The 14,764-nt window shown below is 41.0% G+C and overlaps 1 protein-coding gene across 3 annotated transcripts; it reads right to left on the bottom strand.

Annotated features, from left to right (window-relative positions):
* Window positions 1–7,991: 7,991 nt before the first annotated feature.
* Window positions 7,992–14,133, bottom strand: LOC131463046 (heat shock protein beta-7-like). 3 transcript variants are annotated; one of them, XM_058634708.1, is made up of 5 exons: window positions 13,258–14,133; window positions 12,964–13,142; window positions 12,574–12,882; window positions 9,186–9,346; window positions 7,992–8,310 (listed from the first exon to the last, which is right to left on the bottom strand). In XM_058634708.1, exons 3-5 carry the CDS (start codon window positions 12,806–12,808, stop codon window positions 8,119–8,121), a joined length of 588 nt encoding a protein of 195 aa, XP_058490691.1. In that variant the 5' UTR covers window positions 12,809–12,882; window positions 12,964–13,142; window positions 13,258–14,133; the 3' UTR covers window positions 7,992–8,118. The 3 variants fall into 3 exon arrangements, with proteins under 3 accessions (XP_058490691.1, XP_058490688.1, XP_058490689.1); XM_058634705.1 differs by having other exon boundaries at window positions 12,574–12,839; XM_058634706.1 differs by having other exon boundaries at window positions 12,574–12,839; window positions 12,964–13,092.
* Window positions 14,134–14,764: the final 631 nt, after the last annotated feature.

Raw genomic sequence — 14,764 nt, 5'->3', positions numbered from 1 at the left:
ATTTGTTTCTAAAATGCCTTTTATTTTATTTCAAATCCTCCTTGCTTCCTGATTGCCATTGATAAATAATAATAAATAACTGCACGTGTCTGTAGCCGCCAGCACTGCTGTTACACATGTGGACCAAATGGTCTGATTCACTGCTGCACCTGTCGCTGGGTGACAACTCCGAGATCGAGTCAGCTCTTTAATGGGAACGCCCCCTGAACTCGGATTTTCCAACTCAAACACTTCTCATGGAGTTAGGATTCCATGAATGATGGCAGCCTTCATACAAACACCGTTTGTTTCACAGTAAATCTGTCGTACACATATTACTGTTTAGTTTTTATCCATAGACGTGTTGCTGCACTGTTTCTGAGCTTGTTATTTACTGCTGTGGTGAACGATGGCTCGTCTGGGATGCAGGGAACTTGGAGGTGACGGCCTCAAGTTCACCAAGCGGTCCTATCCAGGTTTGGTTGTAGTTTTGTAAGTTACGGTTAAATTAGTTACGGTTTAAATATCAACATGTGATCCGGGCCCCACCGTTTGGCACCCTGTTGTTCTGGTTCCATTTGTGTTGTGTGAATCCGCTCACAGCAGTTGTTGGTGGGTAACATGGTGACTCCGCCTGTCCCACACACCATGTGCAAGCCAAATCAGAGGCTTTATCCTTCCAAACCGTACAATGGCAAGTTCAGTTGCACTGTGCTGCTTAAGGGAAATGTAACATAACCGACCTGATGACCTGTGCACTTCATTAGTGCTAATTCAACCTTTTCCAGACTCCTAGTGCAATGATTTTTTTTCCTGACAACATTATTTATGAATGGCCGTCCAGACGTGAAGAGGATTTTAACACATTTTTTTATTTATTTTGTTTAAGGCTGCACAATATCGGTTTATTTGTTTTTGCACAATTAAGAAAATTGATATTCACATCTGCTGTGAAATGAGTAGGAAAAATATAATGTTAAATTCACTATAGACTAAATGACCTCTGAATTTGGGAGGTTATCGGCCTGTTTGTGATATATCAGTCAAATATCATGCATCCCTGTTTGTAAGTGTATTAGAAACAAATTACAGACTGGAGCTTTAATGGCAAGGCTGAGAGAACAGACTCCACAGGCAGACATGTCAGTCTGGAGCTGCAGAACAACACACACACACATTTACTGTAGCGGGACGCACTCCATTCACAGTGTGGAGGCTTTTCTGCTTATCTATATATAGCTCATAATAACCGTTCCAGAGAAGGTTTGGGCGGATGGAGTGAACAGGAAGTGGGGGAGGGAGGGAGGGAGGGAGGGAGGGAGGGAGAGCAGGGAGCAAATAGATGGCTGTAAGAATGAAGACATCATTGCCCAATCAGCTGCTCTGGGATGTCAGCTAACCCTCACCACACACACACACACACATGCAGACCAGTGGTCTGCGTGAACACATGAGTGACATGAACTGATACTAACTAATACTAACTGACCAATAGCTCGTAGTTCAGCGGCCCGACATCACAGATGATATATAAGTACTGTGTATTTAAAAATGTTGCTTAAGGCATCGATTTGTTTTCCCTCTCCTCCATCAAATCATCCACTTCCTTTTCTTTAATACTTACCTCAGCTACTGACCCCAGATAATAGAATACTTTTAATAATTTACTTTTTAAGGCTTCTTTTTAATCAGGCTGGACTTCCCTGTTGTTTTCAGGCCACGACAAGGCATCACATTGGTTTTTCTTTTGCGCCACGACAGTAAAAACCCACACGCTGTGAACGTGTGTGCATGTGGGTTTGTTTGATGTGATCAAAATGTGCCAAAAAACAAACCCAAACTTGACAAAGATAAACACCGGACGAGTGGATGCTGTCCACCATCTTGTGCCTGTATTGTATGATCTACATAATCTATACCTTCTTTTATACTCACGGCATACGATTATTTCCCTTTGATTGGCGTCTTCGTCTCCTCCAATGAGCTCTATCAAATTCCCTGAATGAAACTGGGGATGTGATCTTTGGGTCAACACAGATATAGTTTCATATTTATATATTTAAAATATTTCCTGTAATATAAAATCATAATTTAATGTCTTAACCAATCTTAAATCGATGACTATTGTCTTACGAACGAGACTTTGGGAATTGTTGTGTGATGTTTTTTGTAATCTTTTGACACATGATAATTGTTTACTTTTTTCTTGAATGCTGACCTGTTGTTGTGTTTTATTTTTTTAATCTTTGACATGCTGTCTGATACTGAAGAAATTGATCTGTAAAGTGCAAATGACACTGACAGGGCGGAGGCTGACGATGACTGCCTGATGGGAAAAGTAAAACAAATGTAGAATGATGGAGTGACTCGTGCTTGGTCTGTTAACGTGGCTGTAATTAGTGTAATGATGATGATTGAATGATTTCTTCCCACAGTCCAAAAACATGCCCATTTGGGGATTAGGCGAACTGGACATTCTAAATTGACCGTAGGTGTGAATGGTTATTTGTCAAATGAGATTGGCACAGTGTGGAGGATGAAGCAGTAGAAGATTGATGGATGAACTATGTGCACATTCACGCAGTAAATGTCTGTAAACAAAACCACACATAACCATAGTAACATGCTGGGACAGGGTGTAACACAAGCTACATGTAGCAGCAGTTTATATTCACTGCACTGGGGAGACAAATGTCACTCAAGCTGTGCTTGGACAGAGTGTTCCTTCCTCCTTTCATCCAGCACTCTTCATTAAATTCAGTCAGAACATTTGGGATGAGGAAATCCTTGTGGTGTAAATCCCCTGAGCTTGTCTCTTGGGTATTTGATGACTCTTACCATTGTCTCCACAAGTTTCCACATATGAGACGGTTCATAGTGTACAAACTTAATCACTCCTTATGCATCTCCTGCTTTGTTTCTGCCCTCTTTCCCTGATCATCTTGTCCATACCATGCTATGTTTTTCAGTTGCACATTTCCATGGATTAATATCTGAAATGCGCACATCCGCCCCTCCATGCATTTCTTCTTCTTCTTCCTCTAATAATAATATCCGACAGGCTGTACACTGAGTAGTGCTGCCCTCCACAGTTCAAAGTTCTTCACTGAACTGCTTTCGCTGGTGTGTGTTTGTGTTTCTCATGCTCTCCGCTCCATAAAAGCCTCTCATAGCGACTGTACATCTCACATACCACAGCCAACCCTCGACGGCCAAAACCAGACAGAGCTGAACAAATCGCAGAAAAAAAAACCATTGTTTTTGTACATCAGGGATGAATAAAAGAGATTTTAACAAACAAGTGAAGGTCACTGCTGAATCCGTCTCAATTATTCGCATTTACTTTTCATCCAAATGCCACTTTAAATTTCCACCTCAAGCATAGAAACCTTTGCACACGGTTTAAAATCTTTTCTGTTTGAAAATAAAAATGTGCATAGAAGCAGGTTGATGGAAGCTCATACTGACCCTTACACTCGTGTCCTAAACCTCCACCGAGGGGACAGACCGAGGTCCTCGCCTCTGTTCTGGTTCCACTTGTTTGCACTTACCATCGATTGTCGTTGTCCAGCCTTGTGCCGCTCCTCCCTCCTCCTTCCTGCAGACTTTTCAGAATTCTTTCCATTCATTTCATTTACCAGCAGATGGTTGTGGACCGAGGCTCATTTGTATTTATTAGTCTTCATTAATCATGTTTTGATTTTTTTATAGATGATCTACTTGTTGGTAATCAGTTTGTGCAATAATGGCTGTTCATCTCACTTTGTAACCCAGTGTTTGATTGATGACATGATGCAAGTTAACCTTATTTTTTATAAAGAAACCTGAAAACTGTAAAAAAAAAAAAGAAAAAAGAGATGTATGTAAAGTATGTGACGACAAGTGATGCTCATGTGGGAGCTGGAGTGTAATGAAGTGATGATTGGTCTCAGGGGAAGGTTTCCCAGAATCCTCAGTAAAGGCTTATAGCAATTTATTATAAAATTGCTATAATAATGTTAAATAATTACCCGATTGTATGAATTGCTGGTCATTATCCCAGAATGACATATGGATTCACAATGGACAAATTAAACCCCATTTGAGTTTTTTATGCTAATTCAAGGCTACATATGTTCTCCAACACACTTGGAAAGGAAGGGTGAAGGATATTCAGCTGCAACATGTAACTTTACCACTAAATGTTGGAAAATGAACGGTACCTTGATGACAGCTCGCTCTTTTAGGGCTACATGTTTGAGTAGTTAAATGTCTCACTTTGGTTTTGGGAAACCTTCTCCGTGTCGTTGGTGTGTTCTGCTGCATCAACTGTAGGTGGCGCTCTCCTCCGAGCGAGTCATCGTCAGTTTGATCGTGCTCTGCTGCAGTCCGCTCCACAAAAGCCTCTCAAAGGGAACTGTACATTTTACATACCACAGCCAACCCTCGAAGGCCAAAACCACAGCTACCATTTTACACACACAGAAAAAAAATAAACGTTGTTTTTGTACATCAGGGATGAATAAAAGAGATTTTAACAAACAAATGAAGGTCACTTTATTTTTGTCTCAGATTTGTGTTTTGTAAAAATGGAAAAAGACGGACGTCAGCCACCAGGGGACAACTCTGCTGATTGCAAAGTCACTTTGAATGGAAGACTAAGTTTAATGAACAGATCAAATGAACGTAAACTGTGTTTTAGTGAATTTGTGTTTGATTGAAATGCAGGAACATGCGTGAGTGGTGCGACGAGATCTCACGCTAGTTAAAACTCTGAGGTGAGATGTTGTCTCGTGATGTTTGTACGTCATCAACTAGTGCAGCACGCACTTACAATAGACAGTTCATGATATTTTGGTTTTAAGGTGTTTAACAGTCAAAGAAGCAGTGATGTATGCATGATATCACTGCTAGCTTAGCAACACACAGACAGCATGTGTAATGTCAAATCATGTTGCCCTAGTGATATGTGTGTTCTGCATTCATTCTTAAAACAGACAGGCTATTTCATCTTTACTAAATCATTTTAAAAAGTTGTTTTTGTTTTTTTGTTTTAACGAAAGACAGAGACGTGCAGAAGTCAACTATGTCCCCAACTTCCTCCAATGAGAAGATCCCCTAAGTCTTGAAGTTCTGAGGCAGGCCATTCCTGTTATTATTTTTGTACATAATAATAATAATAATAATAATAATAATAGTAGTAATAATAACAATAACAATAATTATTGTTATTGTTATTAGTATTATTGTTATTGTTATTATTATTATTATTATTATTATTAATAATAATAATAATAACAATAATAATAATGATAATAATACATTTTATTTGTTGGTGCCTTTCTGACACAAAAGGTCACCTAACATACACACAAATACAACATAAAAATAGAATAAAATACAGTAAAATATAATAATAAAAGACACTAAAATTCGACAGTGTTGTGTGGTGAGTACGAGTATGTTTTTCTAAAAAGGTGAGTTTTTAGTTGTGATTTGAAGTGTGGGAGGGAGTCAGTGTTTCAGGGGTCAGGAGGGAGGAAATTCCAGAGGTGGGGGGCAGAGCGGCTGAATGCTCTGCTCCCCATGGTGACGAGGCGGGCAGGAGTGACAGTGAGGTGGGTGGAGGAGGAGCTCTGAGAGGTATGGAGGTGCAAGGTTCTGTATGGCTTTGGAGGTGAGGAGCAGTATTTTATAATTGATGCGTTGTGTGACGGGGAGCCAGTGGAGCTGCTGTAGGACGGGTGTGATGTGATGGATGGAGGGGGGAGACCATTCAGAAGTGAGTTCCAATAATCCAGATGGCAAGTGACAAGACTGTGGACCAGGATGGCAGTGGTGTGAGAAGTAAAGAAAATGACGAGAAACATGCCCCTCATTAGTAAGACGACGCAGACAGACCACATTTGCCTTGTGGCGACAGACCATAGTGAAACAGTCCAAACTGTCGCTAAATACACAGACTCCTCTGTTCAATATTGAGATTTAAGACATTTCCTTGCTAAATGTTGGAGATTAACACATGTTTTCAGGATTTTTAACTGATCTGCAGTTTCGGTTCATTGTTCAGTTTAATTCTTGTGTTAGACGTCGCATTCATGACTCTTCCAGTGACAACTCTCTCTCACCAATGAGTGGCCGTCAGTCTGTTGACGTCACAGTACGTCACCAGCTCAGCTCGTTTGAACCTCGCCAGAATAAGTGCTGAAAAAACACTATCACTAATAGAAGAGCAAAAAAAAAACCCAAAACGTTATAGTGGAGTCAAGCTGTATAATGGAAAAACACCAATACATTGAAGTTACCTACACACACACTGGCTGGTGTTCGCCACCATTTGAGTGGAAACATGTTCGATTAAAAACCCTGTTGTGAACACGAGTCCCAAGCACCCAGTGATCCAACATGAAACCAAAACAGCAAAAATGGAACTCAGTCATTGTTAACGGAATAATTTACTTTACTGCTCCTCCACCTGTGACCTGTAAAAAAACTATGTTTATTAACATAATAACAACTTATTTGCCTGAATCGTTCCACAGTGGTGTAACGATGTAGTTTGTTGTGCTCAGGCATTTGAACATTACAATGTCAAGGTCAGAAACTGCTAATGAGAGTGATGAGAGTGGTGCAGTCAGATGATCTTGGTCAGTGTGGACTGTCAAGAAAATTAGGAGACAGCATGTCCTTCAATGCATCATGAATGAATTAGGACACAGATTCAGGAGAGCCTCAGGGTTTGTTCCATCCTACGGGAACAGTGGGTTGGCTCTGCTCTGCAGCTTCACTCATTTGCAGTGTCACAGCAAGATGGTAATACACATAAAGGTAATACATAGTATTGCAAACACCAGAAAGTATAAAAAGAAACATATTCTTCAAAGGTAATCTGTGTTTCGCTAATCTCAATCCCAGTTAAAGCAGCATCACCTCTTATTAAACACAAATGCAGCCACTCATCTATGTTATGATGAACAAAGTTCTCCTCACTTAAGCAGCACTGAGCCATGTTGATCACTCATCACTCATGAATAATAAATGAAAAACAAAGATTCTCCTGACTGAGCTGATAACTGCAGCTGCAGTGTGGGAAGTGCTCGTTGTACTCGGAGACTGATTGAGGTAATCGCTGGTAAGAGGTGCAGTTCACTCTCACTCAAACATGGCAGAGACGAGACGATTTTAGCCACTTAAGTAAAGGCTCACCTGATGAAATCTATGCACTCTTAAATTAGTGATATCTTAAGAATAGGTTCACCAGGAAAATCACGTTGGCTGTGTGCAAGTGGGCAAAGTGAAGTTGAAAAGATCGGATTTGGAAACAAGAAAGTACACAGTGTTCAAGACTTTGAGAGTTCCTGGTTAAAATGAGGTTATTACACTGAATGTGAGTCCTTATGACTCATTGGCAGCATCAGCAAATGGTATTAGTATCAAACAGTCTTTCTTATTTCTCTCTTGTTGGTCATAAAAGACATTTGACATGATTGTGTTACTCTTTTATTACATTAATGGCTGAAATCTGTGGTCATTCATGTTTTTAAGGGCTTTTTTGGAATCTATTAAAGCGATATTGCATCTCAGTAATTAAGTTGTGAGTGAACCATTGTTACTATTTTAAGAATAAAAGATTAAAAAAAAGATTGAGAATCAAATTGTGACCTTAAAATCGACAACCCTATTCAATTACAAACTCAGTTGGGACGCATTTTCAAAAATATTGTGGTCATAACATCACCTCAAAGTGAATGAAAAGTCCACAGTATTACCTCTAACTATTTAAATGAAAAAAAAAAGTGTCTGACTTCGGTTCAATTCAAAGAGCATAAAATAAATGCTGCACAATATTTGTTTCTCTTAGAAATAAGATAAACATATGTTATATAGTCAAAGACTGTTAAACTTTGACTGTTGACCATAAAACAATTACCTAATATATTTAACAGTCTATCGGAGAGATTTACAGTAAATAGTTTTATCCAAATTTGAACAAAGGTGAAACAACAAATTGCAAAATGTCAAAATCAAGGATATAAACAACAAATTCTTATATTTATTTGCCACAATTCATTCAGAGATTTCGATTGTACCTTCATGACATCACTTTAATAAAATCATTTTAGTTGTTGTGGTGACAGAGTGAATTCACTGAGACCACAGTCACAGATGAGCTTCAGTGCGGTAGGTGGGAACACTGGCAGGCTCGTGTCCACTGAGCGCTGCAGTCCGCTGAGCGCTGACCACCAGAGTACCATCAGTCTTGAGGCTCCCACTGACTGACAGGGGGTCCATATCCTCTGGGAAGAGGGACTTATGGGTAAAAGTGTCACTGACACTGCCGTCATCCAACACCTAAGAGATAAGACTGAAAGTTAGAGAAGGTGGAGCTGTGGGGGGATGGATTGATTTTGAAAAAACGGTCTTTGAGACGAGGGGAACAAAGAGGAAGGTGGAAACAGGGTCTGTAAAGGCGAGAGGGTGAGAAAAGAGGGTGAGAATCAGTCAAAGTGTGAGGTGAGAGGTCAACACTTCTGAGGCTGGTGCAAAAAAAACAACACACAGGAAGGAGAGAGAAGGGAGGTGAGAATGAACGTTGACTGCTTCTCTCTGAAGATGTTCTCCTGGATGTCACAGGCCTTTAGGTCCAACAGAACGATTGTGGATTTTTTACCACTGTAAAAATGATGGTCCTTCAACAATCACTTGATGCTCCTCCTTGATCTCACCTTTAAACATCATCACTAGGCATCAGTGGAGAGAAAAAAAACTCCCTTTTAACAGAAGAAGAAATCACTGACAGAACCAGACTCAAAGATGTGCAGCATCTGCCTCGACCGATTGGGGTGAAAGGAAAAATGGGGGACAGAGGAGAGGTGGGGGACAGAAAGGACCAGAGGGAGATGAGGTAGAGACAGGAGAGAGAGAGAGAGAGAGAGACCAGGAACAGATACACAACAACTGTATCAAGTTATAAGTTTAGACAAGACAGAGTCAGTGATGAACTATGATGTCATTTATACAAGCAGCAGCAGAGACTGTTATTAAACGTTATACTGGTATCAACTTTAATTATGGCATAATAATAATGATGATGATATGTATGATAATAATAATAATAATAATAGCCTCGAAACTGATCTGGATCTGGATCCTGCAACCTACAAGATGAGGAGAGAGAGAGAGAAAGAGAGAGGATCTTGTGTCCTCATAAGGACAAAAAAACACACCTTCTGGGCGTGAATGACAACATGGTGGTTGTAGGCCATCACCACGATGTCATGCGGCTCTAACTGGCTGACATCAGCTGATATGTAGTAGCTGTCTCCCAGGCAACACACGCTGCCTCCTGTGCCGCTCTGGCGACCTGTCACAGCGCCACACATAGGTGCTGCAGAGGAATAACACATGACAGGACACATAAAGGTTTGAGCAAACATCGGCTGTATATCACATGAAAGAAACAACAGCAGTTGACCAGAGTTCTGTACAGTAGTATTAATAATAATAAATACAATCAAAAAGATCAAGCTAGAACAAAAAAGATCAAAAAGATAGAACATTAATGGTTGGTGGGTACACAATATTAAATAATGACTCATTATGGGTTTGTTGAGAGGCTTTGGTCAGTGTAAATGTTCAAATTCACTACTATAAATATTATTTATTTATATTTCCTGATGCTCATCTTTATAATTTCATTATAATTTCATTATAATTTCATTTATCCATTTCTAAGCATTCAATTGAAATAAAAATGTATTGCAAGACAAATAATCATCTAAATATATTGAATACATTTTATACATTAAATAAAACCCCAATAATATGTAAAAATAATAATATATATAATATATTCCTGCGCAGCATCATAAAAAAGACAGCAGCTTCTTGTTCGGGCTGTAAATGTGTTTTAGTGCCAGTCTGATGAACGCCTCTTCCAATAAAGATGAGAACAGGTTGTATCGTCAAGCACTTGTGGGTGGTTAATTTATTTTTCTTTATTTAATATTTTGTTCAAATTGTGTGAGCCATTCACTGCTCATGTCATTTTATTACACTGTATTGATTGAATTTGCCTGTAGCATCACACCAACAATAAACCAGTTTTTCTTATTACTCAGAAGATTCTTTAATATCAGCTTTCATTACTTTTTTTCCTTTTATAATGTGACCCAGTAGAAAATGACTGGAGTCGTACAGGCTGCGGTGGACTGGCAACTGTCCAGGGTGTAACCTGTCATCCCCCTGTCAGCTGAGATTGGCACATCACCCCCGCGACCCTCCTGTGGAGGATAAAATGGTAGAGGATGGATGGATGGTTGCCAGTCCAGTACCCAGTCCAGTTCCCAGTCCAGTTCCCAGTCAGTGCAGCTGTGAAGCAGGCTGTGACACAGCTTTTGTCTCTAACGTTCCACTGGAGCTGTTGAACCTCCTGATCAGCAAGCCTTCAATAGTACAAAGTGACATGACCGGGCGACAGAAGCAACATGATCTGTAAGGGTCAACAGGTCATCAATCATGACACCCATGTTTCTTGCTATTTTGGAAGGAGCCAGAGATAGGGAGTCGATATCAATGCAGATGTTATGATGTATTGTTGGCTTGGCTGGGAAGACCAGCATTTCAGTTTTGGAGAGGTTTAGCTGGAGGTGATGGGCTTTCATCCATGCAGATGTGTCAGAGACAATCTAAGGTGTGGTTGTCAGGTGGGAATGACAGATACAGCTGGGCATCATCAGCATAGCACTGATATGAGAAGGCATGTGAGTGGATGATCTGGCCCAGCTGGTGGTGTACATGGCAAAGAGGAGAGGCTCCAGCACAGAGCCTTGGGCCACCCCAGTGGCAAGGCTGTGTGGTGCAGATGTGAGACCTAGCCTGGACACATTGAATGATCGCCCAGTGAGGTAGGCCACTTTTGAAGCCAGATTGGTGAGGGTCAAGGAGGTCATTTTGGGAGAGGAACTCAGTGACCTGCTTGAACACCGCCCTTTCAACGGTCTTAGAGAGGAACGGGAGGAGACCACCTGAGTGGTAGTGAGGGATGGTTTTTGAATACAGAAATGTAGCTGATGTCGAAACATTGATCACATGTGTGATTCCTGCTGTGACAGTCAACGATTGCATGTAGTAGGACGGCTACATGTAAGGAGTTTAGAAGCCTCGCTCTCTGAGAGAGGGGAAAATGAAGAAAAAGATGCAGCAGGACTTCAGCAGGAGTGTGTAGTTGGACTGCTACATGTTGGAGGATTGGTGAGGCCCATTACTGGAGGAGCAGTGAACTGACTGCTGATAGCTGCCACTTTGTCAGTAAAAAATAAGCGCCTGCTCTCAGGTTGATAGTCATTATATTCTCTATCTTGCAATTGTAGAAACACTTTTTTGCAGCAGTGACACTGGATGAGAAGGTCAGAAGTGACTGGAATTTGTTTAGGTCAGAGGAAATGTTCGTTTTGTGCCATTTTCTTTCTGCAGCTCTGAGGCTGGTGCGCAGCGACTCGAGGCTATCAGTGAGCCATGTGTGGGACTGAGAGGATCGAGCAGGTCTGGTGGATAGAGGACACAGGCTATCCAGACAAGATCTTAGCAGAGAGAGTGAGTGGCATCATTAACCTCCAGGGAGGAGAACGTGCTGGTGGAACCATGGAGTTAGAAGCAGATCTTTGTTCTGGGAGACCCACACTAAACTGAATTAAATGGTGGTCAGAGTAGTGTAGATGTGTGACCATGAGGGTATCCGTCTAAGAATTTTTGGTTAGAATGAGATCAAGCTTTGTGAGTTGGAGTGCTGTTAACCCGCCTATCGCCCTATGTCAGCTGAGATTGGCACAGCACCCGCAACCGTCCTGTGGAGGATAAAGTGGTAGAGGATGGATGGATAGATGTCAGGGCCAGACTATCATCGATCCTAGCAAGTTTGGTTCAGATTAGACCAGGATTTGCAAAGTTATAACAGGTTATCTTTTTATTACAAAAATCCAACTTTGCGCCACTGCCATAGCAACACTCATTTTAAGGAACATCACAGTCTGAAAGTGGATAGATTTACAAGCTAGTTTTAAGTATTTCTAGCCAAACAAAATTATCTTACCCCATTGGCAGATTATTTTATTTTTTAGAAAATTAAATACAAAAATTAAATAGCAAGCCCATGCTCCTGCCCCGCCAACCTGTCACATACCCTGATCACAAAGCTGAATGTGACAATGTTGCCTCATTTATCCAATCACAGTCTAGTTCACCACAGTGGAAAAAAAGCTGGGTTGTGCTGTTTCATAGAGATCAATTGAAACTGAGCTTCCACTGGTTTTAATGCACCGTGCTGCTGCGCGAATGTATGAGAAGAAAAGCTGATTATAAATGAATTTAGAGACTATAAGTTCATTTATAATTTCATTACTAATTTTCACTAATTTTACTAATAATTTTCATTACTAAAAGTGCGCAAGAACTTGATCAACTATAAGTTATAGTTGATCTGCTGTGTACTGCTGTTTTGATAATGTAAAAACAGCAGTACATGTTTATTTGCAGAGAGCTTCCCTTGATGTCATATAGCAATCACCTCTGTAGTCATGTAGTGTGAATTTGGATTTAAAGAAATCATTTCCTTACCAGTGTGTCCATATGAGGATCTGTTCTGCCTGGTAAATGGGGCCAAGCAGTCAGGTCCTCCGGGGCCTTCTTCTCCAAACAGGCTGGAATGATCTGCAGAGTCCAGAAATGGCTCAAATAGACAGTCTAGACAATCGGATGATCCTTCAGAGCGGTAGGAGCTGGAGGTGCTGTACCGCGACGACGAGCGGTAAGATGATGAAGATCTGCGGCTGGAGGATGTCAGAGAAGCCATAGCGGAGGATGTGTAGTATCCTTTCACACTTCTATACAGAAAAAAACAAACTCCCACTTGTTACGCCACCAATCCTAAGAAAACAAGACCTTTTGTCACATATGACTTCCGTTGAGTCGCCTAAGAATAAATTCTGATTCAAAAAAGAGATTCACCTCTCAGTTACTGCCCAGGAGTTTTTGTGGTGGGTTTTTATAACGTCCTGATGCATTGTGGGTCAGTAGAGCACTGTATGGTCTTTGCATTGTGTTCTTCCTTCATCCATAAATGGCATTTTCCAACCACTGGAGCCAAGAATGTAACGGACACACTGATAAGAAGGAGACGCCCACCTCTTATTTACACACACACACACACACACACATACACACACACACAGTCTGGTTTCTATGACTTAAGAGGACATTTCTTTGAGATTTACTCTAACCTTAACCATAACTACTACTTACCTAACCCTAGCACTGACCTCATCCATACCATGCAACATGTCCTTATCTTCAAATGTAATAACTGACATTATGGGGAAACACTTTTTGTCCCCATAAAGAAGACAAGTCTCCATAATGTGACTGTGTAAACAGATTTAGGTCCCCACAACAGGAGTAATACCTGGAACACACACACACACACACACACACACATATACAACATGGAGTGAGTGATAAAGAAAGATAGAGAGAGAGAGAGAGTAGTGATAAGGCTGAAGGGGGCCTCTTGCCTCTTGGAGGTGCTTCTGGTGTGTGGTCAGAAATAGCAAAGTAGAGTAGTGGTCAGGTCGTCCGTTAGACTGACCCTGCACACAATGTGAACACTTTATCAATAATGCATGAGGAAATTGGCCATTTAAGTTTCTTTCCTGCTAATGGCAGAACAGAAACACTCCAGAGTTCAGCTCGGAAATGTCGAGTGCTTCCTAACGGAACAGCTTCAAGGCCAGAATCACAAAAATGGACTGAGGAATAACTGCAGCCCTGGGTGACCTTTGCGTTCCCGCTGTAAAACCTTTAATTGAAGTGACATTTGCCTGTTGACATCACAATTGTCCTCGGAGCTCTGTCACATGTCAACAGTGACATTCAGTACTGTCATATTAAGGGTGTTTGTTTGTGTGTGTGTGTGTGTGTGTGTGTGTGTGTTTTATTTAAGGTTGTGAAACATGGCATTCAGCAGCACTACGTTGTGCCCTTCAGCAGAGACATGTAATGTGTGCGTGTGTGAGCTATAAAGTGGAAACAATCCAGTTAAAACCAGCATACGATATATTTCGTGAAAGGCCTTTTAAAAACATAATTAAAGCTGCAGCATGTAAGATTTAAAGACCTCCTTGTTTCTGTCTCTCTCTGATTGACTTCTTCTTCTTCTTATGAAAAGAAGGCAGTGCAGATGCTACTAGATGTGTTACTGCCCTCCACAGGACAAAACTTGATCAACCTCACTTCATATTTTTTGTAAGGTCCATGTTATTAAAACTTATCAAACCTGCATAATTTGCCCACTTAGTACCCAGGTAGAGAGAGATAAGAGAGAAAAAGAAGACAAGCATAGATCTGAGAGTCTCTTTCATCACATGGCGGGTCAGTTGCTAGCATTGTTGCCTCACAGCAAAAAGGTCATAGGTTTGAGGCGAAGTTTGCATGTTCTCCCCTCGTGTACGTGGGTTTTCTCTGCGTCTCTGACACAAATAATTCAGACAGGACGCATTTACCTCACCGCCGTTGCATTGATGGGACGCACACTGTATCCGGCCCCTTTGTTGTCCCCCTCCCCGTCTCCGCTACAGTGCACATAAAGTAATTGTGTTGACCCATTGCATCAGAGCCTACATTTCAATTCAATTTTATTTGTACAGCGCCAAATCATAATCATACATTATCTCAAGGCTCTGAACATAGACAACATCATGGAGAGCAGAGAAACCCAACAGTTCACACAATGAGCAAACACTAGGCATCAGTG

Source organism: Solea solea, chromosome 7 (assembly GCF_958295425.1).
Source record: "Solea solea chromosome 7, fSolSol10.1, whole genome shotgun sequence".
Taxonomy (NCBI): Eukaryota; Metazoa; Chordata; class Actinopteri; order Pleuronectiformes; family Soleidae; genus Solea; species Solea solea.
This window is presented reverse-complemented; position numbering and strand designations above follow the sequence as displayed.